The sequence below is a fragment of the Sceloporus undulatus genome, chromosome 3 (assembly GCF_019175285.1).
Source record: "Sceloporus undulatus isolate JIND9_A2432 ecotype Alabama chromosome 3, SceUnd_v1.1, whole genome shotgun sequence".
In the NCBI taxonomy this organism is placed as follows: domain Eukaryota; kingdom Metazoa; phylum Chordata; class Lepidosauria; order Squamata; family Phrynosomatidae; genus Sceloporus; species Sceloporus undulatus.
Window position 1 is genome coordinate 272381225 of NC_056524.1, and position 26727 is coordinate 272407951.

Below are 26727 nucleotides of genomic sequence, written 5' to 3' on the forward strand. Positions count from 1 at the left end.
GATCAGGGCCACCTGGGAAGCACCTCCCCTCCTGTGGAAAAGCAGAAACAATGCCCCACAGTCTCTTTAATGCAGGCTCCCTCTTTCTCCTTTTTGTCCCAATTCTCAATGGCCTTGGCCACATCACTTAATTTCAGCCGAGCATCTGTGCTATGTCAAAAGCTCAAAGAGCCCTCTCTCCTCCCTGAATAATGGGTTGTTTTTTTTAATGCGCTGGAGTTTCATTGGTCTTGTTGCCTGAGTGCTTATAGCTAATCATGTTAGAGGTGACCTCTTGGGATGTGCTGCACATTGTTGCCACAGGTTTTGTTTAGCTCTTGAGTGACAATCCACATTGGGAAGTAGTCATGCGTTCCTTGATTTAGTCACCAGATTGGGTGCCCCATGCCTACCCCAGAGAGGACCGTCCCTTGCACAGGCTGCTTGGCCCCCACAGCTTTTCTTCTGCCTGTTTGGAGGAAAGGGGAAGGATGGGAAGAAAGGAGATGCACCAGTTAATGGGAGGTGATGCCATTTCTTTTCCTTCTTTTAATGGAGAATCACCCTGCCGCTTCCCTTCGTCCTGTGAATTTTAGTCTTTAATGCTTTTCCAGGGCAGGAGCCCGGAGTGGGGTTGAAGACTTTAAAAGAAAACATTATGGATGGAAAATTTGCTGCGAGGGCCGTTCATCTCCTTAAATTTTTATTTTTTGGACAAATAAGTCGTTTTGAGAGCTTGAGTGTCCGTTAAATGTGGTATTAGTTTCTGCTCCTTAAAACCTACTTCTGAAAAGGAAGGAGGCCAAGTTGGAGTCTGCCTGTATACCCTACAAAGTCCCCCAGATGTGTGAAAACTGCCAGTAGAGAAGTGTGGGCCGCTTGGGGATAGAGAGAATTCAGAGCTGAACTCCTGGAAAGAACCATCACTCTTCTCTCTCATCCCTGGCCCCTCCAATAAGGGTTATTTTAAAGAATTTACCTTGTGGAGTATTTGACTGTTTAACTGTATGCATGATGCAACATCTTGTTTTTCTTTTATCTTTTTTGATAAGCCCATTTGCATGGTCTTATGATCTTCTGCATTATTTGGTCTTCACGCCCACCTAAATCATGATTTATAGTCAGTCATTAGCTGATCATTCTCACAGCAGTCTTGACAGGCAGATCAGTCAAGCAGAAGTAGAGAACAGAAGCTGAGATATAGTGACTTTTTCTCAGTGCTGTCAAGTTTGGGTATGTGTAGGAGGCAGAGCTACTCCCTATCCCCAACATCCTCAGCATCTGAGGCAGTTGGCTGGAACTGCAACGTTTTGCGAAAAATAGGCTGCATCAATAGAAGTATAGTGTCCAGATCAAGGGAAGTAATAGTGCCACTCTGTTCTTCTTTAGGGTCAGGCCTCACCTGGAATAACACTGTGTCCAGTTTTGGGCATCACAATTTAAAAAAGATGTTGACAAGCTGGAGCATATCCAGAGGAGGGTCACCAAAATGGTGAAGGGTCTGGAAACCATGCCTTATGAGGAAAGACTTAGGGATCTGGGTATGTTTAGTCTGGAGAAGAGAAGGTTAAGAGATGATAGGATAGTCGTGCTTAAATATTTGAAGGGGTGCCATATTGAGGATGGAGCAAGCTTATTTTGTGCTACTCCAGAAACTAGGACCCAGTGCAATGGTTGCAACATACAGCAAAAGAGATTCCACCTAAACATTCAGAGGAACTTCCTGACAGTAAGAGCTGTTCAGCAGTGGAGTATACTCCTTTGGAATGTGGCAGAGTCTCCTTCTTCAGAGGTTTTTAAACAGAGGCTGGATTGCCATTTGTTGGGGGTATTTTGATTACATGGCAGGGGGTTGGACTAGATGACTCTTGGGAATCTCTTCCAACTCTAGGATTTTATGATTCTATGAAATGTAATGGAAGTTTGGAGCTGTATCTCTTGTCTCTGATGGAGAAATGACAGTGCTGGCTGGGGAAGATGGAGTTTGTAGTCTGATGCTCCATCTGGAGAGCACTAGCTGGGGGAAGACTGCCCTAGTAAATAATCCTCTTCTCCTTTGGCGGAGGCTTGGTGTGCGGCTGCTGTTTTTCCATCGGAACTTCCCACCATTTGCCTTTGTTGTGGCTGAGATTGGGGAGGTGGAAGGAAGAGTGACGTCAACGTTCCTAGATTTGCAAGTGGCTTAAAAACACACACACACAGCACCATTTATACTGGAGACCTTTTTAAAAAAAGAACAGAAAAAGGAAAGGGAAAAAAAGGGGAGCTGGCCAAAAAATTGCGATCCTGCCTGTGAACCGTGACCACGGCTGCTGAACAGGAAAAAAATAAAATAAAAAAAATAACCTAGCACATTGAATCTCTACTTAAGAAGCACAAAGTCAAGAAGAAGGTTAGGAACTCTGCTCTTGGTGCTCTTGGGCTTAAATAAATCAAAAGTGCATTCCATGAAACTTTGGATTTGGGGACTTGGATTGATTAGGCCAATGAGGTATATATAGTCAGTATCTTAAACCAGTTCCTTCCATTAGTTTTTGGGTAAGGCCATACACTAAAGCTTTTTCTGGTTGAAATTCTGCCCAGCTGCCCCAGTCTTGCTCTTCACCTTCTGTACTTTAAATCATAAGAAGTAGAAGACATACTCTGGAAAATAAAAGCAAAGGTACTCAGAAGATTAACATTTGCACCCAGCGTCAAAATCTGAGCTTTGTCTCTGTGATGCAGAATCTCAGAGAAATCCCCAGCGCTGCTTTCTTGTGTTTCATTCAGTATATGTATGTGTGCATATTTCCCTCATCACACTCGCTGGCCCTTTCTCTGCAGCTTGTGCTCAGCTGCATTCTTGTTTTCCATCTGGGCAGGAGATGCTCGGTTGTATCCACACTGGAATGTTTTAATGAAAGATACGCTTATATTTCTGTCAAGCATGGAAGGTTATCATGGGCCTCAGAGCCAAGGTTACTGTGACAAAATGCTTTATTTTGGGAGAGAGTTTGCACATTCTTTATTGAAGGGGCATGGCGAAATGAAAAACAGGTCTGGGGCTGGTATGTTTTTAATTTAAAAACGCAGCTAGTCAGCAGGACAAAGAAGATCGTCATCCATATGTGGATTGGACAAAGCTGCCATATTGTGAGTTTGGCCAGTGGTGTCTTAGCGCAGTATTATCTCCTCTCCCTGGCAGCAGATCTCTGGCATCTTAGGCAGAGAGGTATATCACACTGAGCTTTCCGGTGGTTTTCTGGGTCAGTTCAGGCTCACATCCGAAGTGACTGCACTTCCAAAGATGCGGTTTCACCTCGTAAAGTGTCTGTGTTATCAGACGCCATTGATTTCTATGGGAGCTGCTAGCGAGGCGTTTCAGCAGTGATTCCAAAGTGACCCCGCATTTTGGTAAAACTGGAAAAAAAAGTGACTTCACAGAATTCGCTTCCAGGCTCCCTTCGATTGCACTGCGAATTGGTCTGGTGCGGAAAAGCAGTCCGATGTCACCCCCCCTTGGCCCCTGCGTCCCCTTTGTCATTCCCCTCTTCCTCCTTCATGCCATCTCCTCCTCTCTGTCAACCAGCCAATCCCATCATCCCCTGCGTCCCCTGCCTCCTCCTAGACCCCGATCTGCTCCCCTCCTTCACCCTGACACCTATCCCATCATCCCCTGATGCTCCTGAATCCCCATCTCGCCCCCTCTGCCACCTAACCCATCATCCTCTGACTGCTCCTGCATCCGGATTAAGGAGGGGGCAAGGAAGGAGGGCAGCATCCAGAGCCCCACTGAGCATGTGCAAAGGTGCCGATTTGAATTGTTGACCCCTTGACTTTAAGACAAACAACACACTTACAACATATGTGTATAGAGAGGGCACCAGGTTGGGGAAGGCTGAGACAGATCTTGGTCTGGCCCAGAAATACAAATCCTTATTTACTTGTGGTGGTTGTGGGGACTCATGAATAGGTCCATAGGATGCTGACAAGGCTGCTCTGCATGTATTTGGTGACACAGCATACTGGCTAAGAAGCTGTTTTAGGAATCCAGTAGTCTTTAGTTCGAGTCTCACACCAGCCGTGATAAGTCTTTCTTTCTCTCTTTTACCCTTAGCCTACTTTATCTTCTGCTCTACTAAAGGAATAGTATACCTTCTACTCCCCTAGCCTGCTCTCAGCAACACAAGTATGGTAATTTGGCCTTGCAGGGTATTTGAAAAGAAGGCTGAAATGAAGTGTAGGAAAGACTTTGAATATACTGTACTCTGAGTTGTGCCAAGGTATGCCTTGTAAGGGCTTGTATCAGAGCAATCTTTCTCTTTGCCCAGGTGGTGCATGCATACTTGCGCATGTGCGGGACTTCCTCACTAGCTTGCATGAAGGTAGTTGTAACACTCTCAGCCCAGACCCTTCTCAGCTGAATCTAATTCCAACTATAACCCACTTTACCAGCATCATCCGGTACCTTGGCTGGAGAGGGTTCTCCCAACAGTCAGACACTCAGGACTGGCTCCAGGGTCTCCTTCTACCTCTGTGGAGCTTTGACTGCCATTTTAAATTTCCCACGATGCCTTTGAACAGCCAGTGGTGAATTTGCCTCCCATGCTCTCTAGAAATTGAGGTATTTTGAGAAGAAAAAGTCCACAATTTGGAACCTTTGGGAGCCTTAGAAATTGCTTTGAGGTGCATTTTCTCCATCTTTGCAGTAGTAGGACCTGCCAGGGCACTTGGGCAGCAGTACCTGCCTTAGAATGCCAGTCCTGGTGTGGGCTGTTTTTCTTTTCCTTGAATTGTCAAGCAGCTCTCCTACACACTTTCTTTCCCCTATTGTGCTGTGTCTCAAGTAAACTGGCTCCAGATGTGGTGCCCTCCAGTGCAAGAGTACCATATGAGACTCTTTTCTCCCCCACCTTGATATTTCTCTTCTTTTGGGAAATGAGTGAAGATTGGGGGGGATATTGAATTGTCCTCCGAGATTGTAGGATTGGATTCTTGTTTCACCTTCTGTATCAAAGCTTGGGAAAGCTTACTTTGTTGGACTACAACTCCAGAATGGGCACAATGGCTGGGAGATTCTAGGAGCCACAGTCCAAAAAAGTCACTTTTATAAGGCTCTGAGCAATTGTTCTTTCATTGATCAAATGACATGACCTTTGGCTTCTCAGTAGCCATTCACCTAGTCCAATTAAGAAGTTGTTTCAGGCTGCACAAGATGTTACTTTGGAGAAACCTGATCCCTTGGATTATTCTTTCTTTTTAAAAAATCCCTTTCTCTCTCATCAGATGCTACAGACAATTGTTAGCAAACAGGTGGACTTTTTTTTTTTTAAAGAGAGCTGGTAACTTTTATGGATTACCTTGACCTCTATTTGGCTACATTCTTTTAAAGCCAAATCCTTTACCATGACAGCTTCACTCACGTTCAGTTGTGTGTCTGGCACTGTCTACCCCAAACATAGAGCTGGGGGGGCATTCATCATTCACATGGAGTTAAATCTAAGCTTTTTTTGGCAGCTCTTATTCAAGTGCCCCTCTGTTTGCCCTCACCCCACTGTCTTAATTTATTGATGATCTTCATTCAGTAGGTGAGGCACTGTTCTTCTGCACTCCTTCTTCCAGCTCCATCCCCCTCCTAGGGCAAAGAATGGCTCTTTTGTGCCAAGAGCGAATGAACTGGAAAGGCTGATTTGTTAAAGCACAGAGTTTTTGCGCACAGCAGTGCAACAGCGAGGCAGCATCTCTCTCTTTTCTGAAGAATGCAGCTGGGTGATGAATTGGCTCAGTGTCGCTCTCCTGGGCTGCACGTTGAACCTGGTGGCAAGCTGATTGAACACAGTGATGGCAGACATTTGTCCCAGAAATGACTTGCTGTGACAGGATCCAGCAGGGCTTCAACTCGCTCTCTTTTCAGCAGGATGTGTTTTGCCATTCCCAAGAAGCATGGAGGCAGTCTACTTTGCCTTTGTGGTCCAGGGTAGCAAACTAATGTGGAGACCAGCAGAGTTTTTGCTCCACTGCGCAGGAACCAGCTGCATATTTGTGCCCATTGATTCTGACTGTTTCTTTATTTCCTGGAAACTCACCAAGGACCAGCAGCCAATAGCTCGTGGACCCATAAAGGTCCATAGACCACTACTATGCGTAGCATTGGTCTAGGACAGTGGTTCCCAACCTTTGGTCCCCCGTTTATTTTGGACTTCAGCTCTCAGAAGCCCCAGCCAACCTGGCCAACAGCCAGGAGTCATGGGAGCTTAAGTCCAAATCATCTGGAGGACCAAAGATTGGGAACCATGGGTCTAGAGGACTCCCTTGTGGCTTCTGTTTGCGAGTTCACTCAGTGGCTTCAGATTCCAAAAAATGACAATGCAGCAAGGAGGAGAACAGGACCATTGTCAACCTGTGCCTTGCTATTGTCAATTGTTATACCTGATGACACAAGACTTAAGCATCTGGACATTAAAAATTCATTCCTTCTGAGTTAGATAGGTTAGGCACTCACACCTTCTACTTTTGTCCCTCTTTGCTTCTTGAGCAGAGACAGTCCTCACCCAGTCCAGCTGCTTGCCGAGACAGTTTCCACTGGACATAGTTAGGGGTGAAACAGGGATCATCTGCATTGCAAAAGCAGTGTATAGCACAATGGTCTTCTGCGAGTTGGAGTTCAGACTCATCAGCTCCAGGGCACAATCTTGGGCAGGACATGCATGCTCTGTCAGCCAGTGGTTTCTGGTGGCTGCCCTGTCAGTATGGCAGTGAATCTCTTTTGACTTTTAGGCTGACATTGAAAGGAGCCATCCAGGGTGCTGAACTGTAACCCCCAAGTAAATTGAGCACATGGATAGTTCTGCTTAAAACATGGAGCAGCTTCACTGCCATGCTAACACAGAAGACACCAGCCACCACTGCTGCCATGCTCCATTGTGATTTATACAATTGGAATCCTGAAGTTTTCTCTCTTGGCACTGAATAGATGGTTTTATAAAGCTTACTCCTACTAGTGTAAAGTGGGCAAGAAACATACAAGGATGCTTCTCAAGAAACTGGGATTGATTGTGCTTCTCTGTTGAGGCTATTAGTTGTTGTTAGGGTTCAAATTGAGTCCTCCTCTGTGGTTAAGCCTGTTTATGGATGTTGCTGGTGGTGGGGATCCCACAAAGGCTGCAGTAGCAGCCCAAAGAACTGGAGGATTGGAAGTTATTCTAGATGCCACCATCCAGCTCTGGCCAAAGGGATTTTTTTTAAAAAAAGAATGATTAAATTCCTTCTGGAATATGCCAGTGTGCGTCAGATTGTATCTCAGATGTATTTTATCTGAGTCAAGCAAACAAGGGACTAGTTCTCAGTAGGCAAAGTCTGAGCTTTGAAAGCAATATTTTACACACATACATCCTCACACACACAAAACTAACATAGCAGAGAGATGGCTTTGTTACATCACTTGCCCCTGGTATCACACATTGTGTGTGCAGGAATGTTGTTGTTTTGTAGGAAAACAGTAGGATAATGTGAGCTTCTCCTTGGCCTTTGAATCAGTGTACCTCAAATGTTGGTGACCACTTCTGTGAGAACTTAAATGTGATTCTAACCAGCAAGCATGACTGGAAACCATGGGGCACCTTAGACTCTTGGCACAAGGTGTTCCTTGACTTCCTAGAAACCTTGAACAAGAATTCCAATGCTAACCAAATGTCTTCTGGCTGCATTTGACCCAGCAGAGCAAGCAGGGATAGCAAGTTCCAGCATGTGGGTCTCATTCTAGCACTACATCCTGACCACAGCTGTTGTACAGGACTCCCATTCCAGATCTTGCTCTTGCAACCATTCATATTGTTATTGTTTGCTGTCCTTGAGTTGACCTTGACTCATGGTGTCCCTGTGGATGACACATCTCCAAGCTCCCATCCTCCTGTTCTGACCTGTAAATCCAGACTCAGGATCTCCCTAATTGAGTCCATCTCTCTAGTGTGCAGTCCTCCTCTCCTTCTACTGCCTTTTACCTTTTCTAGCATTATTGTCTTTTTGAGTGAGTCATGCCTTCTCGCGATGTGACCAAAATATGACAGCCTCAGTTTGACCATCTTGGCTTCTAGGGAGAGTTCAGGCTTGATCTGTTCTAGACCCATTGGTTTGTCTTTTTGGCTGTCCACAGTCTCCTCAGCACTCTTCTCCCGCACCACATCTTAAATGCGTTCGGGACTGAACAGACAGGCCAAAATAAAGCTGCTTCAGGTCACTTTGGAGGTATGCTGTTTAAATGACACATGCATCTTAAGAGGCCAGAAGCTGCGCCAAAGCTGCGCTCCAGTCCTTAGGACTGGAGTAGGGTTTTGGTGCGGCTTCCAACCTCTTAGGATGCATGCATCATTTAAACAGCATACCTCCAAAGTGACCCAAAGCAGCTTTATTCTGGCCTGTATGTTCAGGCCCTTCATTTTATTTTTATCCACTTTCTTCACTTTCCAGCTCTCACATCTATACATGGTGATGGGGAAAACAATGGACTGTATGATCCTAACTTTAGTACTCAATTGTATACTGTACCTTTACTCTTTAAAATCTTATCTAGTTAATTCATATCTGCCCTTCCCATTCCTAGTCTTCTGATTTCTTGACTGCAGTCTGTTCTAAGCAATGTTTGATCCAAGGTATGGGAAATCTTTTACTATTTCAATTTCCTCATTGTCTAGGTTGAATACATATACATTTTAGTTTTTATTACCAGGGTTGGCTTAATGGAGAGGGGAAAGATTGCAGCTGGCCCCTGCCAGTGTTCAGGTTTCTGAAAATGCAGACAGGGTTGAGTAGAGTTGTGAATTTGCACCTGTGCATAGATGCTTGCAGTGCTCTCTTCAGATTCTGTGATGGCAGCTCATTTGGCCACTTTAATTTGGGTCAGTGAACGCATGCTGTGTTCCTCTCCATTTGTTGTCCTGCAGGGAAGCAAGAATCGGCATGGTTTCTAATGAGCCAGCTTGCAGGTTGTGCTGACAGCTTACTGTGGAAAAGCAACTCAATAGAGTCTTTGCTCTTTAATAGGCTGTAATTTCCCCCTTGAGTCCATGAGCCAGAAATGTTTGCAAACAAAGCCAGTGTGTCAGTGGTGTTCTTTTGTTCCAGAAAGTTCAGAATTGCTGTCCATTCTCCAAATGTCCAGAAACATTGAAGAAAATGTCTGGTTTGCTGAAGAAGTCCTTTGCAAGACAACTTTTTCATTAACACCTCTACCACCTCATCAGTACAGAATCATAGAGTTGGAAGAGACCGCAAGGGCCATCCAGTCCAACCCCAGTCTGCCATGCAGGAAATCTCAATCAAAGCATCCCCATTGACAGATGGCCATTCAGCCTTTGCTTAAAGACCTCCGAGGAAGGAGTGTGTTCCACTGTCGGACAGCCCTTACTGTCAGGATGTTCCTCCTAATGTTGAGGTGGAATCTCTTTTGCTGCAGCTTGCATCCATTGCTCCAGGTCCTAGTCTCTGGAACAGCAGAAATCAAGCTTGCTCCCTCCTCAATATGACATCCCTTCAAATACTTAAACAGGGCTCTCATATCACCTCATAACTTTCTTTTCTCCAGGCTAAACATTCCCAGCTCCCTGAGTCTTTCCTCATAGGGCATGGTTTCCAGACCCTTCTCCATTTTATTCGCCCTCCTTTGGACACACTCCAGTTTCTCAACATCCTTTTTGAATTATTGTTTCCAGAACTGGACACAATATTCCAGGTGGGGCCTGACCAAAGCAGAATAGAGTGGCACTGTGACTTCCCTTGATCTAGACACTATATTTCTATTGATGCAGCCTGAAATCACATTGGCCTTTTTAGCTGCTGCATCACACTGTTGACTATTTCACATGTAGTCTCGTTCAGCCAGATGTCCCACATTCTATATCTGTGCATTTCATTTTCCCGCCCAAAGTGCAGCACCTTACATTTCTCCCTGTTGAAGTTCATTTTGTTAGCTTTGGCCCAGCTTTCTAGTCTATTCAGGTCATTTTGAATGTTGATCCTGTCCTCTGGAGTATTAGCTATTCCTCCTAATTTGGTGTCATCTGCAAATTTGATAAGTATCCCCCCAATTCTTTCATCCAAGAGATGTTGAATAACACTGGGCCCAGGACAGAGCCCTGTGAGACCCCACTGGTCACTTCTCTCCAGGAAGAAAAGGAGCCATTGTTGAGCACCCTTTGGGTTCGGCTGCTCAACCAATTACAAATCCTTGTAACAGTTCCTTTGTCTAGCCCACATTTTACAAGCTTGTTTGCAAGAATGTCATGGGAAACCTTGTCAAAGACCTTACTGAAATCAAGATATAGTTTGGAGGCAGGTTGCAGAGACAATGTCTTCCTCTACAACTGCTTTACAGCTAATTCGTAAGACACCCTTCCCCAACCTTCTAGATTGAATTGTCTCTTTCTGAACCACTCACCACAGGCCATGCAGGCTGAGGATGATGGATATTATCATCCAACATATCAAGGGGAGACATAGTAGACTGTTCTACATTCTAAGTGCCCTCATTGCCACTGAAGAGGGAAACCTGTGTCTGTGGGTTGGACCATACCAGCCTGTGTTTAGTGGAGCACCACTGTTTTTTGTGGGAGGTATGTGAGTGTTTGAATAATCATTCACTTCAGTCAACCCTCACCTGAAGTCTGAAGTATGTTTACAACCCTGGTGACACTCGTGTCATGGAGGATGGTAGTGGGACAGAATCTGAGTTTATATTCTAAATTGCATTCCTGCAGAATATTCAAGCAGCAAGAAAATAGCTTATCCTCTCTCCCCTGCATGTGAAAAGTGACCTGTGTTTAAATTGTTGTTGTCATGTGCCTTCAAGTCATTTCCTACTTATGGTGACCCTAAGGCAAACCTATCATGGGGTTTTCTTGGCAAGATTTGTTCAGAAGAGATTTGCATTGCCTTCCCCTGGGACTGGGAGTGTGTAACTCACCCAAGACTCATGACTGAGTTGGGAATCGAACCCTGGTTTCCAAAGTCATAGCCCAACACTCTAACCACCTATGCCATGCTGGCCCTGTGCCCAGTGGAAGGGGCATTGCGCTGTACGGAGTTTTCATTTCAACTTTTAAGAAATCATTTATCCCTGTATATCTGAGCTTGGAAGAAATCGTTTTGGGGTTATGGTTCCCATGATCCCCCAGCAGCTGGGGGATTCCAGGAGCTCAAGTCTAAAAGAAAGTTTTCCAGACTCTCTTGTGTGGGCACACACTGACATTTTTCTATCTGGTCCTGCTCAGGAATCAGTTGGGAAGCTCAGCAGAGATAGAGAGGGGCCTTTTGCCCAGGATGACAAAACTGTCTTGACTCAGTTGCTCGATCCATCTTTTGAAGCTAGTTGATCTGAAGTCTTCTTGCATTCAGCCAACTTGCTACCTGTAGTACAGGTGTGGTCTGGGCAGTTTATGGAAGGAATAGTAGTTGGCCGATTCTTCCTTTGGACCTCAAGGATGGTTGCCTTCTCTCTCTGCTCATCCTAACCCCTTTCATGCTGCAGGGTTTTAAACAAAACTCTTTGTGTGTTGTTAATATTATGCAAAGCATGGTCTTCTCATTCAAATCTCCACGTTTCCTTAAAACAAAATTCATTCAGAGCTGTATTGGGTTTCTTCTTTTAGTGGACCAGCCAAATTGGTTTTTCCCCTCCCTTAAATGAACTGGCCTTGAATAACACAGGAACGGACACACTATTCCTAAATCCTTTCTTGGATTTCCAGCAAATAATCCATCTCCAGCTCCTCCCAAGTTCTAACCACCATTCTCCTTGGCCCCCACGACTTTTTTTCCAGGTCATGCTATAGCCCCCTGCCGGACACGGGGCCAAACTGCAAGCCCTTCCAGTTGGCTCTCAACTGTGTGCCAAAAGAAGAATTTGTCACCTTTCCCTCTGTGGTTTACCTCCCTCCTTCTCTCCCTCTTTCCCCCTTGAACATGCTGGAGGGCCGCAGACAAGGTTTTCAGGGAAAGAGGCTCGTGGGAACTCCAGCTGCTGATGGAGGATCCTTGGCATCCGTGTCTTTGTGTGCATGCGTCTAAGGGGGCTGTAACCATGAAAAAAGTGTGTGTGTGTGTGTGTGTGTGTGTGTGTGTGTGTTGGGGGGGGTTGGAGTGTGAGTATCATGGGTAGGGGGGAGCTGTCATGACCCATGCCATTTCGGAAGAACCACAAACACTTTATAGTAACAAAGGAGTGGAAAAAGCCAGTGCTTTTTCTGCAAGGCATGTGACTCTTCTCTGAGGTTTGGAGCCCAGCGCTATGTTCCAGGCCTTGGTGGTTGCGTGTCAGCCTTGGTGAGTTTGGTTTCTCCCATCAGCCTTTCATGGGGTTGCTGTCGCGGCTGAGAACACTGCCTAAATGTATGTGTTTTCTTCCTTTCTCTACCCCACCCGGGCCCCTTTTTCTCTTCTCCCCTCCTGCTGCAGCTGAAACTCTCGTTTACTTTGGACAAGGCGAGCGGGATGCCACAAGGCTGTTACGTCTATCAGTACCGGGACAGCAACAAGTAAGGCCTGCAAAGTTGTACTGGGAAAGGAAGGGATGGAGGAGGCAAAGGGAGGCAAGGCCGTTTACCTGCCCATTTGTTCTCACTTACTTGCACTGGAAGTTGGAACTGTTTGGCCACTAAGCAGTGCTGTGGCTTTTGGACCACACCTGAAACTCTGGATTTTGTCTTTCATCTACTGTATTTACACATTTACAATGGGCCCTCCACATTCACAGAGGTTAGGGAAAAAAGTGGAAAAATGCAAATAAAACCCCACTATTTCCCCCCCTAAAAGGACACCTCTCTAAGAATTTCTAGGTCCTCCAGTGCAGCTTTATGGTCAACATCTGCCAGAGGTGACAAATGAGAGTCTCCATACCAGGGTTCAAGAGCACATTGCTAAAAGAGGAGAGAAAATGTTCTGTTCATCCAGAGTACTTTACAACCCCACAGTCAAGACTACAACTGTGTTACAGGCACAAAGAGTGCATCCATAACAAGCTAATTCGAACCCAGCCCCAGCCAAAATCATATCAAGTCAATCCTGAGATGGATGGATGGATGGGTGGATGGATGGATGGATGGATAGATAGATATCTAATAATAATAATAATAATATACGAACGTGCAGTGATTTTAAGAAAGAATTAAACATTTTGGAGACAGTCTAGAAGATGTTTGTTCATTGTATAGATGTGCAAGGCTGAGGCAGGGATAAGTCCCAGGTCATGCTGCAAATTGGTGGCACAGGACTAAAAATACACATGGAATAGAGCACTTGAGATAGCCAGCTAACTTAGTGACAGACAACAAACAGATCAAGCAATATTGTGTGTTGGATAGGTAAGAGGGCAAGCATCTAGCAAATGTCTGCCCTTTTTACATCCAGCCTAAACACCCAGGAATCCCCTCTCTCTTACAACAAGGAGATAAAATAGATGCCCATTCATACACTTGCTAGTGAGACATGCTTGTTTGAGACTGCCACTTGCCCATTTGTGAATAGAGATGAATCCAGAAGAACTGGAGATTTGCAAAAGAGGAGGGGGGGGGGGGAATGATCCCTTTCACTACTTCCTGGGTCCCTCAGTTATAAGCAATTCCATCCTGTTTTGATTGTATTTATTTAATTGTATTTATTTAATTGGTCCACTCTGTTACTAAATCCAGAGATTTTGGGGGACCTAGATGAATTTGATGAAGGGGAGAAATAGAGCTCAGTGACACTGAAATTTTGATAGCTCTTGTAACCAATGTGTCCCAGAGGTTTCAAGTAAATGTTAAGCAGCCCTGGGGACCAGATTGAAGTCAGCAAGACTCTATAGTGCAAGTGTCAAGAGATCACATTATCCATACTGTATGTAAGGGTTTACAACTCTTACAGAGGAGTTTAGGACTTGGTGGGTCTACACAGCAGCAAACACCAACCAGTTTGGGATATTCATGAAGAATACACTTCCATTTGTGCTTGATGCCCAGCTGATTCAAGAGGTGGAATTTAAGAAGTACTGTACCTCCTAAACTTCCAGCATAAATTTTCATCTGCAGTTACACCCATTTCAGAAAGAAGGCCTTGTCTCCCATACAGGACAGAGGAAGCATCAAACTTTAATGTTTAGTGTATGAGACTCATGCATTCATCCTCTCCTCTTTTGCAACCAGGAAGAAAAGATTAGAAGCATCCACTTCTGACTTTAAACAAGCCAGAGTTTCCCCGATTACATTTGAACTGTGGCTTGCATTGAAGATGAAGTTATGGTTTAAGAGCCTGGCTATTTCATTAACTAGACCTAAATTAAACCACCATTTTCTAAGTCCAAGCAAAATGGGGTAACTTTGGCTTTAAAAGAAGAAGCCAATTCTTCCAGTTCCCTTTATAACATTGCAAAAAGGGAGGGGGAGCATATAAGCCCAAGAAGTTTCCCATGAGTGCTGTGAAGTTTTAATCTTCTAAAAGGGTTTGCCTTCGACACAACTTACTTTTGTCTTTCCCGAAGTGGTTACTTCTGTTACATTATTTTTGTGATAGAAAGCCTCTTGACACTACTGCAAACACACCCTGAAATGCATAATCATCTGCTGATGTCAGACTTCAAGTTCTGTGTCAGTTTTGCATTTTTGTCAAATGGGATCCTGCAGATTATTGTGATCCTCAGTCCCACAAGGATTTCAGGATAGCAATAGGGAAATAATTTCCAAATTATGTATCTCAAGGCAAGTGGTTGTCAGTTGTGACCGAACACGTGGCAAGCAAGAAATTAGTTAATTAGCAGTGTCACAAAACAATGTGAATACAGAACATCATCAGAACTGAATGTACACACACCTAATTTATCATTTATAGAGGGAAGTGTGCATTTATGTAACAGATTCAGGTTCAAATATCTCAAAAGGGTGATGCATGATGGACAGAAAGCCTTGAGTAGCTTCATATCTCTCAGTAAGTAGTAGTAGTTTAATTGACATAAAATAGTAGAATTAGGATCAAGCCATGTTGCCACTAGTCCTATTAACTACCCAGGCAAAAAGTGTGACTATAGCCTGGAGCAAATGTTTTCATACAATTCTAAAACATAGCCTGGTTAAGACAGATGTCACCATATCTTGGTGTGGCAGTAAAGTAAAGTTCATGTGGCAAAGCAAACCAGCCTTACCCTATGCTCTCCTGTGCTGAATTGGCAATTTAGGCGATAACTATATATTGGGTGAGATCCAGCGTTTCCATCTCCAAAGGCTCACTTTTTTTAAAGGAACTTTGGTAGCTTACCTCTAGAAATAATTCAAAGCAGGGAGGCAGGTAGCACAGATGCACCTGTGTAAACCCTTGGAGGAGGAAGCTGCAGTTTACATCATGCAGTGAAGGCTTGGTTTCCACTTAGAAAGAATAGGAAGTAAAGCAAATCTATCTATGGTTTTTTGTGGGTTTTTTCGGGCTATGTGGCCATGTTCTCGAAGATTTTCTTCCTGACCGTTTCGCCACAGATGCTGGCGAAACATCAGGAAGAAAATCTTCTAGAACATGGCCACATAGCCCGAAAAAACCCACAAAAAACATGGATGCTGGCCATGAAAGCCTTTGACTTCACAAATCTATCTATGCTGGCTAGTGGTGATGAGTATTGTGATTCAACATATCTGGCAGGATCTTCTGTGTTTGCATTAAAGACTCTGCCTGAGTAACTTGGATTTGCTTCAGGCATGAGATCGAGCTGACTGAAGACTGGAAACAAATGTTCTCATATGTATGGAAGCTTTTCCCTGCACCCTCACCACTGTAGAATATGGCTTAAGCCATCCAATGCTACCTGCCCATTGCTTTTTCTTGCTTAGTAGAGCCAGGATTTTGAGGGTTAAGGGGTAGAGCTGGTAGGAGCATGAAGGAAGATTCTGTCCTGAGGTCAGAGGGTTTTGGGTCTGCTTTCTCCAAGCCCTCTAATTCCCTGACCTGGCTTGCAGAAGGAGGGCCCCTTTGTCAGAACGCCAACTGAGTTTCTAAGTAGGTCTGGCTTTCCTTTTTATGGTGGTGATGCTGCTGGCAATGCCTCATGTGCTTCGTTCCCATATTAACATCAAGCAATGTTTGTACTGCATCTACTAGAAACCAAATAGGTTTCTGTTTCCATACAGAAGAAGCTTCAGCCTCTGAAGAAGCCCACTGAGAGGAAGTAAGCCCAGCATAAGCTCAGGTTTAAATTTGGGGTGCAGTGTTTCTTGATGGTTCATACCTTAAGACTCATTTTTAGACTTCTCAGGAATGAAATAAAATCACCTCAAACTTAAACCAGTTCCAGAACACTCTCATGCTCACAGCTTCACACAGTCTCTTGGGAATTGTAGCGTTCCAACGTCACAGGAGGTTTCTTTGTCAAGGGCCACTTTCTCCCCATGCACAGCCTCAGTGCCAGATTTCCTTCCCTGGGATTCATTACCATTTAACAGCCCTCAGTCTGGCTTTGTACAAAGAGGATATTTCAAATGTGAGAATTATGGACAGCAGTGCCTGAGCTTCAGTTGACAGGTGCATGGTGGTAAGCCTGAGTCTCTCTCTTTCAGCCCCCATGTGAGATATGACTGATGGAAATGTATTGATAAACTCCAAAGCTCTCTGCTTATGGAAGAGAGAGAGAGCATTTCATTGTTTTTCCCATGTTTGTAGTGGAAAAATCTGGAGGTGGGAAGAGATATATATCACTTCAGGATCAGTGAGGCCTTTACATGAGAAAGACTTGGACACCACTGAGTATTGCTGCCTCTGTTGCCATTACAATCATAGAATCATAGAGCTGGAAGAGACCATAAGGCCCATCAAATCCAACTCCTTTCTGCCATGCAGGAAGACACAATCCAAACACTCCTTAAACACCTCCAAAGAAGGAGATTCCACAACACTCCAGAGCACCGTCTTCCACTGCTAAACAGCTCTCACCATCAGGAATGTCTTCCTAATGTTCAGGTGGAATCTCTTTTCCTGTAGTTTGAATCCATTCCTCCTGTCCTAGTCTCCAGAGCAGCAGAAAACAAGCTTGCTCCATCCTCAATATGAAATCTCTTAAAATATTTCAGCATGGCTATTATGCTCCCTCTTAAACTTCTCTTCTCTAGACTAAACATACCCGGCTTCCTAAGCTGCTACTCTTAGGGCATGGTTTCCAGACCCTTCACCATTTTGGCTGCCCTCCTCAAGACACAGTCTAGCTTGTTAACACACTTTTTGAATTGTTGTGCCTCAAACTGGACATAGTATTCCAGGTAAGGTCTGCTCAAAGCAGAATAAAGAGGCACTATTACTTCCCTTGATCAGGTGCAAGTGAGATCAGTGAAGAAAATCAAAATGGTGTGTTCACATGTGTATGGTTTTATATTTCGACTACAAATCTGCATTCAGTCTGGTCCTCAAATTTGATTTTAAAAAAAATCAATCCAGCTGTATGTTTTTGCCAAAACAAAAAGATACATAGACATAGAAAGCTTGCATGCCAGGCAGAAATTTTGGTTAGAATCCTTCCTGATCCATGGCTTTCTCTGAACATTAGTGTTAGAAATCATGCAGTCCTCTAGATGCTATCAGACTACCATGCCCAGGGGTCCTCACTGTTGTCTGTGCTGAAATGGGAGTCTGTTCAACAGAAGTTGGAGAGCTTGGACATGGACTCAGAGGTTGAGGAACCAGGGGCGCAAGGGGAGAAAACATTAGGACCAAGTGCCACTGGAGGGTCCAAGCCTGAAAGGCCAGAGACCCCTGAGCCTGAGACCTCTCTACTCATGAACCCAGAGCAGTGTTGGTGGTCCCTGAGCATAGCCCCACCACTGGGATAGCACACCTTTCTCCAAGAGCTCAATGATTCCCACAGCTTATGTCCTTTCCCAGTCTGAGAGAGGCTAATCTAGAGGCTTGTCTGCACTGGTAAAAAATGCTATACACACCCAAAAGCTGGTGCTGGCAATTCTGACAACGTATGGCTACTTCCAGGGAGGATCTGCGTTTTTCTGCCCTTAGCCCAACATTGCTCCAAAGTAAGCAAAGTCCAGGAAAATCTCAGTGTTTCCCAGAAATCTGGAGTGACATTGGGTTCTTCTGGCGTGTGGACAGCTGGATCGGGCTGAATTGGTTATAGCTGAGGGATGCCTTGTCCACACCCCAAGAGCTGCACCATCCCTCAGCCCTGCCCTGAGTTGGGCAGGGAAAGAGGATGGCCTGTTTTCAGAGCTGCCACCACCGCTTCTTCACAGGCAGAAGCTTCGTATAAAGTCTGCCTGGTGGGCCCCAACTTCTGCTGAGGTCAGAAAGGGGCACCAAGAATCATTGTTGGTCCCATATCCATGCAGCTGTTTCTGACCTCAGCAGAAGCAGCAGTGCACCAGGTAGGCTTTACACAAAGCTGCTTCCCTGCGAGAAAGAAAAGACAATAATATTAGGAAAGGTGGAGGGAAGTAGAAAGAAAGGAAGACTGCATGCCAGATGGATAGACTCAATTAAAGAGGTCAAGGGTATGAATTTACAGGGTCTAAAAAGAGAACTGGAGGACAGGGAGTCTTGGAGATATCTCATCTACAGGAACACCATGAGTTGGGGGTGACTCCAGGGCAGTTTAAAGCAACAACAGCTGGCTGTAACCAGTGCTGAAGGAACTGGTAAAGGCACCTCTTGAGTATTCCTTGCCGATGAAAAGTGTATGAAATTAATGGGGTCACCCTAAGTCAAGAGGCAACTTGAAGGCACATGCATACAAAACAGCTCCCTCACTCTGGATGTATAGACCAGACACAGTTTTATCACCTTTGAGAGCACTTCTCTGAAGATGACCTTACATCTCTGTTGGAATCTGGAAACTTTTCTCCATGCCAGGCAGAAGTGAGCAGCTCCTTCAGTGTTTGTGGCGCTGCTGGTGGAGTGTTTTCTGGGGCAGAAGTGGGGGAATTGTGTTCCGCCAGTCATTGCCATGCCCATGCCACTTTGTCCCTGATCACAAACAGAATGCATATCCTCAGTTTTCACCCTTTTTTGAACTTAGACATAAACTGTGTTGGACACAACTAACCAGGCCAACGAGACAGAGAGAGCTTCCCACACACGCTGCAACCCACGTGGGAGGAAGCAGTCTGAAATGGTTGGCTTTTATTTTTTATGAGTTACAGCTGAGGGGTGCTTTGGAAAAGAGAAGCCTGCCATTAACAGCCTTGCAGACATCGGTATCTTGCTAATTAGCTTCCTTTAAAAGAAAGCCAGCCCTTTTCCTTGAAGTTCCCTGGCTGAGAGGTAAATGAGTCCCTGAAGACCTAAGTGCTGCGCTTGTGACATCCAGGAAAATTTACATCTTCCCTGTCAGGGCTTTGCTACAGCTGTCTGCCTGGGTATTAAGAGGATTAGGTATGGAGGGAGGAGGTGTGGGCCAAACGTTTTGGCTCTTGCAGCAGCCTTGTTTCTTCTCTGGGGTTGGAGGAAAGGGCAGTCCAGAAACATAAACCCAGTGTTCAAGAGAAGCAACACCACCACGTTTTGATTCGTGGCATCTGCTCCACACAGATAAACTGGAACTGTGAACATGAAGCAATCAGAACACATTAAAGTGGCTATAGAAAAGGGTCTGAAATTAAGACCTCCAGGATGAAGACAAAAGATAAGGGTGCTTGGAATATAGCAGCCAGTTTAGTTGGGTTTTTTAGTGGCAAAGGCCTTGTTTTGTGCCAGGCTGAGATTGGCAATGCGTTTCACTTCCACCACCTGCCAAGATGTTGGTTCGAACTCTCCAGCTCCCAACAAGGACAGGATGTCATGGAGACATTGCTGTTCTGGTGTCAGCATAAGACATAGCAGGCTGGAATTCATCCAGGTTCATAGAATCATAGAGTTGGAAGAGACCGCAAGGGCCATCTAGTCCAACCCCCTGCCATGCAGGAAATCACAATCAAAGCATCCCCAACAGATGTGCTATAAAACTCCAATGGAAATGAAATCCTGTTTGAAAGGGAGAAGATCACCTCTGTTTTCTCTGTGCTACAGCAACCAGAGCTATCAGCCAGGGATTTGCTGTGAGAAATCAAGCAAGCTATTTAAAAGGCCCTACCATGAGATCTGTGTGGAAGATTCCTGCTTTAAGAGGTGGCAATTTTCATAGAATCATAGAATAATAGAGTTGGAAGAGACGACAAGGGCCATCCAGTCCAACCCCATTCTGCCATGCAGGAACTCACCATCAAAGCATCCCCATTGACAGATGGCCATCCAGCCTCTGCTTAAAGACCTCCAAAGGGAGACTCCACTACACTCTGAGGGAGTTTGTTCCACTGTCGAACAGCCCTTACTGTCAGGAAGTTCCTCCTAATGTCGAGGTGAAATCTCTTTTCCTGCAGTTTGCATCCATTGTTCCGCATTCTAGTCTCTGGAGCAGCAGAAAACAAGCTAGCTCCCTCCTGAATATGACATCTCTTCAAATATTTAAACATTCTATTGATGCAGCCTAAAATTGCATTGGCCTTTTTATCTGCCGCATCTCACTGTAGACTCATGTTCAACTTGTGGTCTACATGGACTCCTAGATCCCTTTCACATGTAGTCTCGTTCAGCCAGGTGTCACCTATCCTATATCTGTGCATTTCATTTTTCTGCCCTAAGTGCAGTACCTTACATTTCTCCTTTGTTGAAATTCATTTTGTTAGCTTTGGCACAGCTTTCTAATCTATTCAGGTCATTCTGAATTTTGATCCTGCCCTCAGGGGTATTAGCTACTCCTCCTAGTTTGGTGTAATCTGCAAATTTAATAAGTATGCCCCCAATTCTGTCATCCAAGTTATTGATGAAGATGTTGAATAGCACTGGGCCCAGGACAGAGCTCTGTGGGACCCCACTGGTCACTTCACTCACTCTTGCTTTTAGAATCCAAAATAATGTTGTGTATACCAAGGATGGACAATTGTGATAGATCCAGAGACTAATTCTCTGCTCCTGGGACACCCAAGGAGTTACAGAGACTGTCAAAAATACTAAAAGGCGTGATGAAGTGGTTTCCATACTGCCCTCTGCGGCCTGTGTTTCATGAAGATTAGGGCAGATAAGGGTGGTTGGGTTGGTGCAGTTGTGTGCAGGCAATTGGACCTCCTAATTCTGCACAGTTAATGTTATGGTAAATCAGTCCAAGAGGAACCTAAACCCTACTTATAAATCAAAAGACTTACACTGAAGCTATTGTACTTTGGACACATCATGAGACAACAAGAGTCATTGCAAAAGACAATAGCACTCAGTAAAGCTGAAGGCAGATGGATTGATTCAATCAAAGGAGCCACAATGGCCCTGAATTTCAAATCCTGTGCAGAACTGTTAATGACAGGCCTCTGGTCTCTCCTTCATGGGATCACCATGAGTTGGAGCGAACTTCACAGAACATAACAGCAGCAATAAAATGTTAGCACAGTAATTGGTCAAGCATGTAGATTGTCACAGCACATCAGATAAACTATATGATATATAGACAAACACTTTGGCCTAAATTCTATCATTAGTCCCAAATAAGAGTCAGCCCACTAAGTCAGTGGGATTTGATTACATGTTGATTCACCACTCGACAATTTATTCAGGGGATCTCTCACTGATTAAGTCATCATAGGTCGAAGCCACGGTGATGGAACATAATGACAATAGCAAAGGATCCTGAAGGAGGGAAATGTGCTTAATGCAAATGGGATTATAGCTGTTTCTCTAATAAAAATTTGCCATGATATTATGCTCTCAAAGTAGCAACAGAAAGCAGTGACCATGTTTGAGAGAGGAACTCTTGCACCCATGCCTGCTATCAATCACACTTCCCTGCTGCTGGAGCTCTTGTCTAACCTGGCTTGGCCCTTTGGCATCCGTTCCTGAGAGAGCTTGGGTCTCTCACTTGTGTAACCTTGCTTCAGATGAGTTGGCAGTCACTGCTTCCCATCATCATCTCCACTAGTCTGTGCCTTTCTTCTGTCAGACAGTGGTCCTGGGAGAAAGCTGGGATCCAGAAAATAAGTCTTGGCTCGCCTTCCTCTGTGAATGTAAATAGGAACAACTTAGACTTTGACATAATGCACACCTCTGGAGTGCTGCCCTTTTCTTTTTTTGCCTGGCTCACAAGTGCAAAGGACTTTGTTGTGGAGATGACTGATTGACTCCACTGAGCCATCCCTTTGTGCCAGGAGCATCTGGCTGAGATTCACACTGAAAGCCAAGAAGAGGTGCACTGTCCCCTGTGTTGGTGAGAGGGACAGAGAGCATTACTGGTCACTGCAGGATTTGCCTCTTGAAGCTGTTCTCTGCTCATGTTCTTGCAGCTCTGCCACCTGTTTGTAACATACCTCTAGAGTTACCCTTATTCATTCTCCCCCTACCCCTCATCACCAAATCATATAATTCATTGATGCATCAAAGAAAGCAAGAGCAAGTCGGACTGGTGGAGAAGCAAACTTGACCAGAGCCTTTCCCTAGATCTTGCCTTTTGGAAGTCCACACCAGTTGGATTTTGAGGTAGATCAAGATGGCTTTTCACAGGCCAGAGTTCTTCTAGGACCGATTGTGAGAAGTCTGGAGGTTTATATTTGGCAGATTCAGGCTGTTTGTCAAGGAGGGGTGGACTGGAGAGACAACACATGTTGGATGAGCCTAGAAACAGGTCTCACTGTAGCTTGGCCATTGCTCAGGGTAACATTTTGTGTGACTAAGGCCCCATACAGACTGCCAAAATAAAGCTGCTTTGGGTCACTATAGAGATATGCTGTTTAAATGATGCATGCGTCGTAAGAGCCCGGCCGGAAGCTGCGCCAAAGCTTTGGTCCAGTTTTTAGGACTGGATTGTGGCTTTGGCATGGCTTCCGGACTCTTAGGATGCATGCATAATTTAAACAGCATATCTCTAAAGTGACCTGAAGCAGCTTTATTTTGGCCTGTCTGTATGGGGCCTAAGGATGATTAACAGAATCTGAGATTTTAAAAAGCTAGGCACATTTCTGTTGCCATTCCTTTGTAACATGATCGTCTCTGTGATTGAGCTGCAGTACTCCTTTCTGTCCATCTGCTCTAGTGGTGCCCAGGAGCTGTGCCCAGAAGGGCAGGGATTTGCAATGAGTCGTAGAATAGAATTATAGAATCATGGAGTTGGGAAAGACCTCAAGGGCCATCCAGTCCAACCCGCTTCAACCATTCAGGAAGACACAATCAAAGCACTCCTGGGACAGATGCCCTTCCAGGCTCTGCCTAAAAGCTTCCAAAGAAGGAGACTCCACCACACACTGAGGCAGTTTCTTCCACAGTCAAACAGCACTTACTGTCAGGAGGTTCCTCCTAATGTTGAGGGGGAATCTCTTTTCCTGTAGTTTACATCCATTGTTCTGTGTCCTTGTCTGTGGAGCAGCAGAAAAAAAGTTTGCTCCATCTTCAGTATGACATCCCTTCAGATACATAAACAGGGCTATCGTATCACCTCTTAAACCTTCTCTTCTCTAGGCTGAACATACCCAACTCCCTAACTCATTCCTCATAGGGTTTGATGGTTTCCAGACCTTTCACCATTTTGGTTACCTAGGATTAGCTTACCAGGGATGGTGTTCTGAGTAATGTCTGGCTGCCAAAAACCTTGGCTCACAACCTTTGCACTGGGAGAAGAAGCCTCTGGTCATTATTCTGTCCAGGTGGTTGGCTAGCCTTCTTCCGCTGTTGGTTCTGCTGTGCCCATCAGTTCTTCAGTCTTTGTGTGCATGCCAGGGTGTGTCTGGAAGTAATTCTATATGTGTGGAGAGAGGACCAGCAGCTACAACAGGTGCAGAGCCTAGTTTCCACACAGACACATAAACACACACCTTGATGGCCCATATCATCTCATTTTCAGCCCAAACAAAACTAGAAGTAACTAATTTATATTAGTGGTTTGATTTGTCCTTTGGGGGCTTTTTTGCTGACAAATGCCTGGGGAAAAAAGGGGGATGGTGGAGAGAGCAAGCCTTGAATGGTACAAAAAAAAGTCCCTGGGCCCACATGCATCCAACGGCATGGATTTTATCCACCTGCATTCAATGGTAACATCAGGCAGAGTTGGAAATTGTTGGAGTGCGACAGTATAGCTATCAGTTGCAAATTTTGATTGAACAGCCAGGCTTGACTGTGGCACTCAGCTGCAGTTGCTGAGGGACTGGCCCAGCCTTTCACAAAGATTAGCTGCTAAATTGACTTGCAAGGAAGCATTTAATAACTGCACAAACATAATTACTCATCTCTGGCTCCTGCAGTTTGGAGGAATGGCAGCTTTGCCAACAACCGAAGGGGCCTTGTGCTGTAATAGAGGATCAGGGAAGTGCCATGCTGTGCACTGCAGACACCATGGCCTGTATTCATCAGTCAGATGGCATCTGGCTGTATAATGAAGAAATTAGGTTTAGTGTTATGATGGAGCATCGCTCAGAAAGGGTGCTCCAGAGGAACAGCAGGTTTACCTTTTGCTGGTGATGACTTTGTTAATGTCTGCTCGAAAAAGCCATTTCCAGCCAACACTGGGTGCTGCAAAGTGCAAAAGACACACACACAGCTTGGATGTGTTAATTTTTTGGACTATAACTTCCTGAGTCCCCAGATCAGTGTGATCAGTCCCCAGCCACTAGCCATGCCATCTAGACTGGGGATTCTAAGTCTAAAAAGGAAATTTTCCAAGCTGTGTCAAAATAACCTTGCACTCTTACTTTCAGACTTGCCTAACTCTAGTGAAGTTAATACTTGGCAGGGAATCAGACTATTCCAGCTCCCCAAAGAAACGACAGGGAATAATGATGTTAAAGTGTTTAAAACTTACATGGCCTGGGACCCAGAGACTCTTAAGAGCCACTTCTCACTAGCTCTATGGGGCCTACACACTGGTTGACCTCTGCTGGCACATAGCTAAAAACATAGAAAGTAGTCAAAGGGGTTGCCCTGGCTTTGTCAACCCAGTCACACCCTCCTCCTCCTCGATCATTTTATTTACACAACTAGAAACCTGGGGACATTCTGAGGCTGTCTGATTTTTAACTAAAGCATCCATCAAAAGAAGAGGGAAGAGGAGAGATTTCCTAGTATGAAGAGGAAGATAGGGTATAAATTAAAATAAATGTATAATGTACTAAGATAGGCTTAGTGCTGAATATTAAGAAAACAAAAACAATAACCATGGAAGAACTACACAAATTGATCTAGGGAATAACAAAATAGACATAGCCAAAGAGTTCCCATACCTTAGATCAAACACTGATCAGAACGGAGACTGCAGTCAAGAAATCAGAAGAAGACTGGACATGATAATAAAGTATAAAGACATAACATTGAATACTAAACTCAGGATTGTACAAACCATTGTATTCCCCATTACCATGTATAGATGTGAGAGATAGATGGTGAAGAAAGCCGTAGAAAGAAAGAGATGTGTATTTGAGATGTGGTGCTGGAGCAGAATGCTCCATGGACAGCCCAAAAGATAAATAAATGGGTCCCCAGAGCAGATCAAGCCAAGATGACCAAATTGAGGCTGTTGTACTTTGGCCACATCGTGAGAAGACATGGATCAATGGAAAAGACAATGATGCTAGGAAAAGTGGAAGGCTGTAGAAAGAGAGGAAGACTGAATAGCAGATGGATAGACTCAATCACGGAGGTCACAGGTCTGAATTTGCAGGACCTGAGCAGAGCAGTGGAGGACAGTGGGAGTCTTGGACGTGCCTCATCCATGGGGTTGCCATGAGTCAGAGTAGACTCGAGAGTCAGACGAGTTGGCCCATTTTCTGCAAACCCATACATGCTCTTCTGAATCAGAAGAGCACCCAGACACAGCAGATGACAACCCTTTAAAAAGAGAATTGCTAGTGTAATTGTCAAATTACATTATCAAAAGTCAGTTTTGGAAAACTAATCCCCAACTGTGAAAAAAATGAATCCCTGTTCCCTTAACACCAGGTTCGAACAGGAACACCTTAGGGAACCTTTGTATATATTGTGGTCTTTAACACAGCATAATCTATTTTCTTATCTCAGTTCCCAACCAAGGAGGAAGTGTTTGGATGATTTGGTCTGTTCTTTGCAGCTGTTCTTGCAAAGTCTATTTTACTTTTAATAGCTGGGGTGAGCATTTTGATAATACTTTGTTTTGTTTATGTGCTGTCAGCAGCTTTAATTCTACACATTCATTTCTATGTGCCTTCAAACTGACTCTCACATACTAGATCTTTTCGCAAGGCTTTTCTTGGTAAAATTAGCTCAGAGGGGTTTGCTGTTGCCTTCCTCTGAGGCTGAGAAAGTGTGATTTGCCCAAGGTCACCTATTGGCTTCCCTGGCCAAGTGGGGACTCAAATTTCCAGGGTACTTGTCCAGCTCTCAAACCATTACTCTACACTGGGTCTTCTGATACAGATAGTTTAGATTAAACACACCTCACAAGTCTGGAAGAGGCGCCAAAAAGGAACAGTCATCCCGACAGAGATCTTGGAACAACTTCCTTAAGCTAAAGTTGGTGTTTTTTAATTTAAAAGAAGAGGACCAAGGGGCAAAGGAAAGGGGAGGAGATGGGGCGGAATAATGAAGGCTTTATAAAATCACGCAGGTCGTAGTGAAAGTGGGTTGAGAAAGATTTTTCTCTTTCATTACACTCTGAATTTGGAATTGATCAATGAACTTGACTTATTGTCAATTAAGAGCAGATGCCAGGAAGAGGCCTAAGAAGGAATGTTAAGTTGCCTTATTCAAATTCATCAAGGAGAATAGACTTTTCAGTGGATATTTGGA

General features: G+C 44.6%; 1 protein-coding gene across 1 annotated transcript in view; it reads left to right on the plus strand.

Annotated features, from left to right (window-relative positions):
- Positions 1 to 26727, plus strand: part of DIS3L2 (DIS3 like 3'-5' exoribonuclease 2) — a 131508-nt gene that overhangs the window by 59060 nt on the left and 45721 nt on the right. The window contains exon 5 of the mRNA XM_042458553.1: positions 12406 to 12485. Within this exon, the coding sequence (XP_042314487.1) occupies positions 12406 to 12485 (80 nt within the window). The remainder of the gene's footprint in view (positions 1 to 12405; positions 12486 to 26727) is intronic.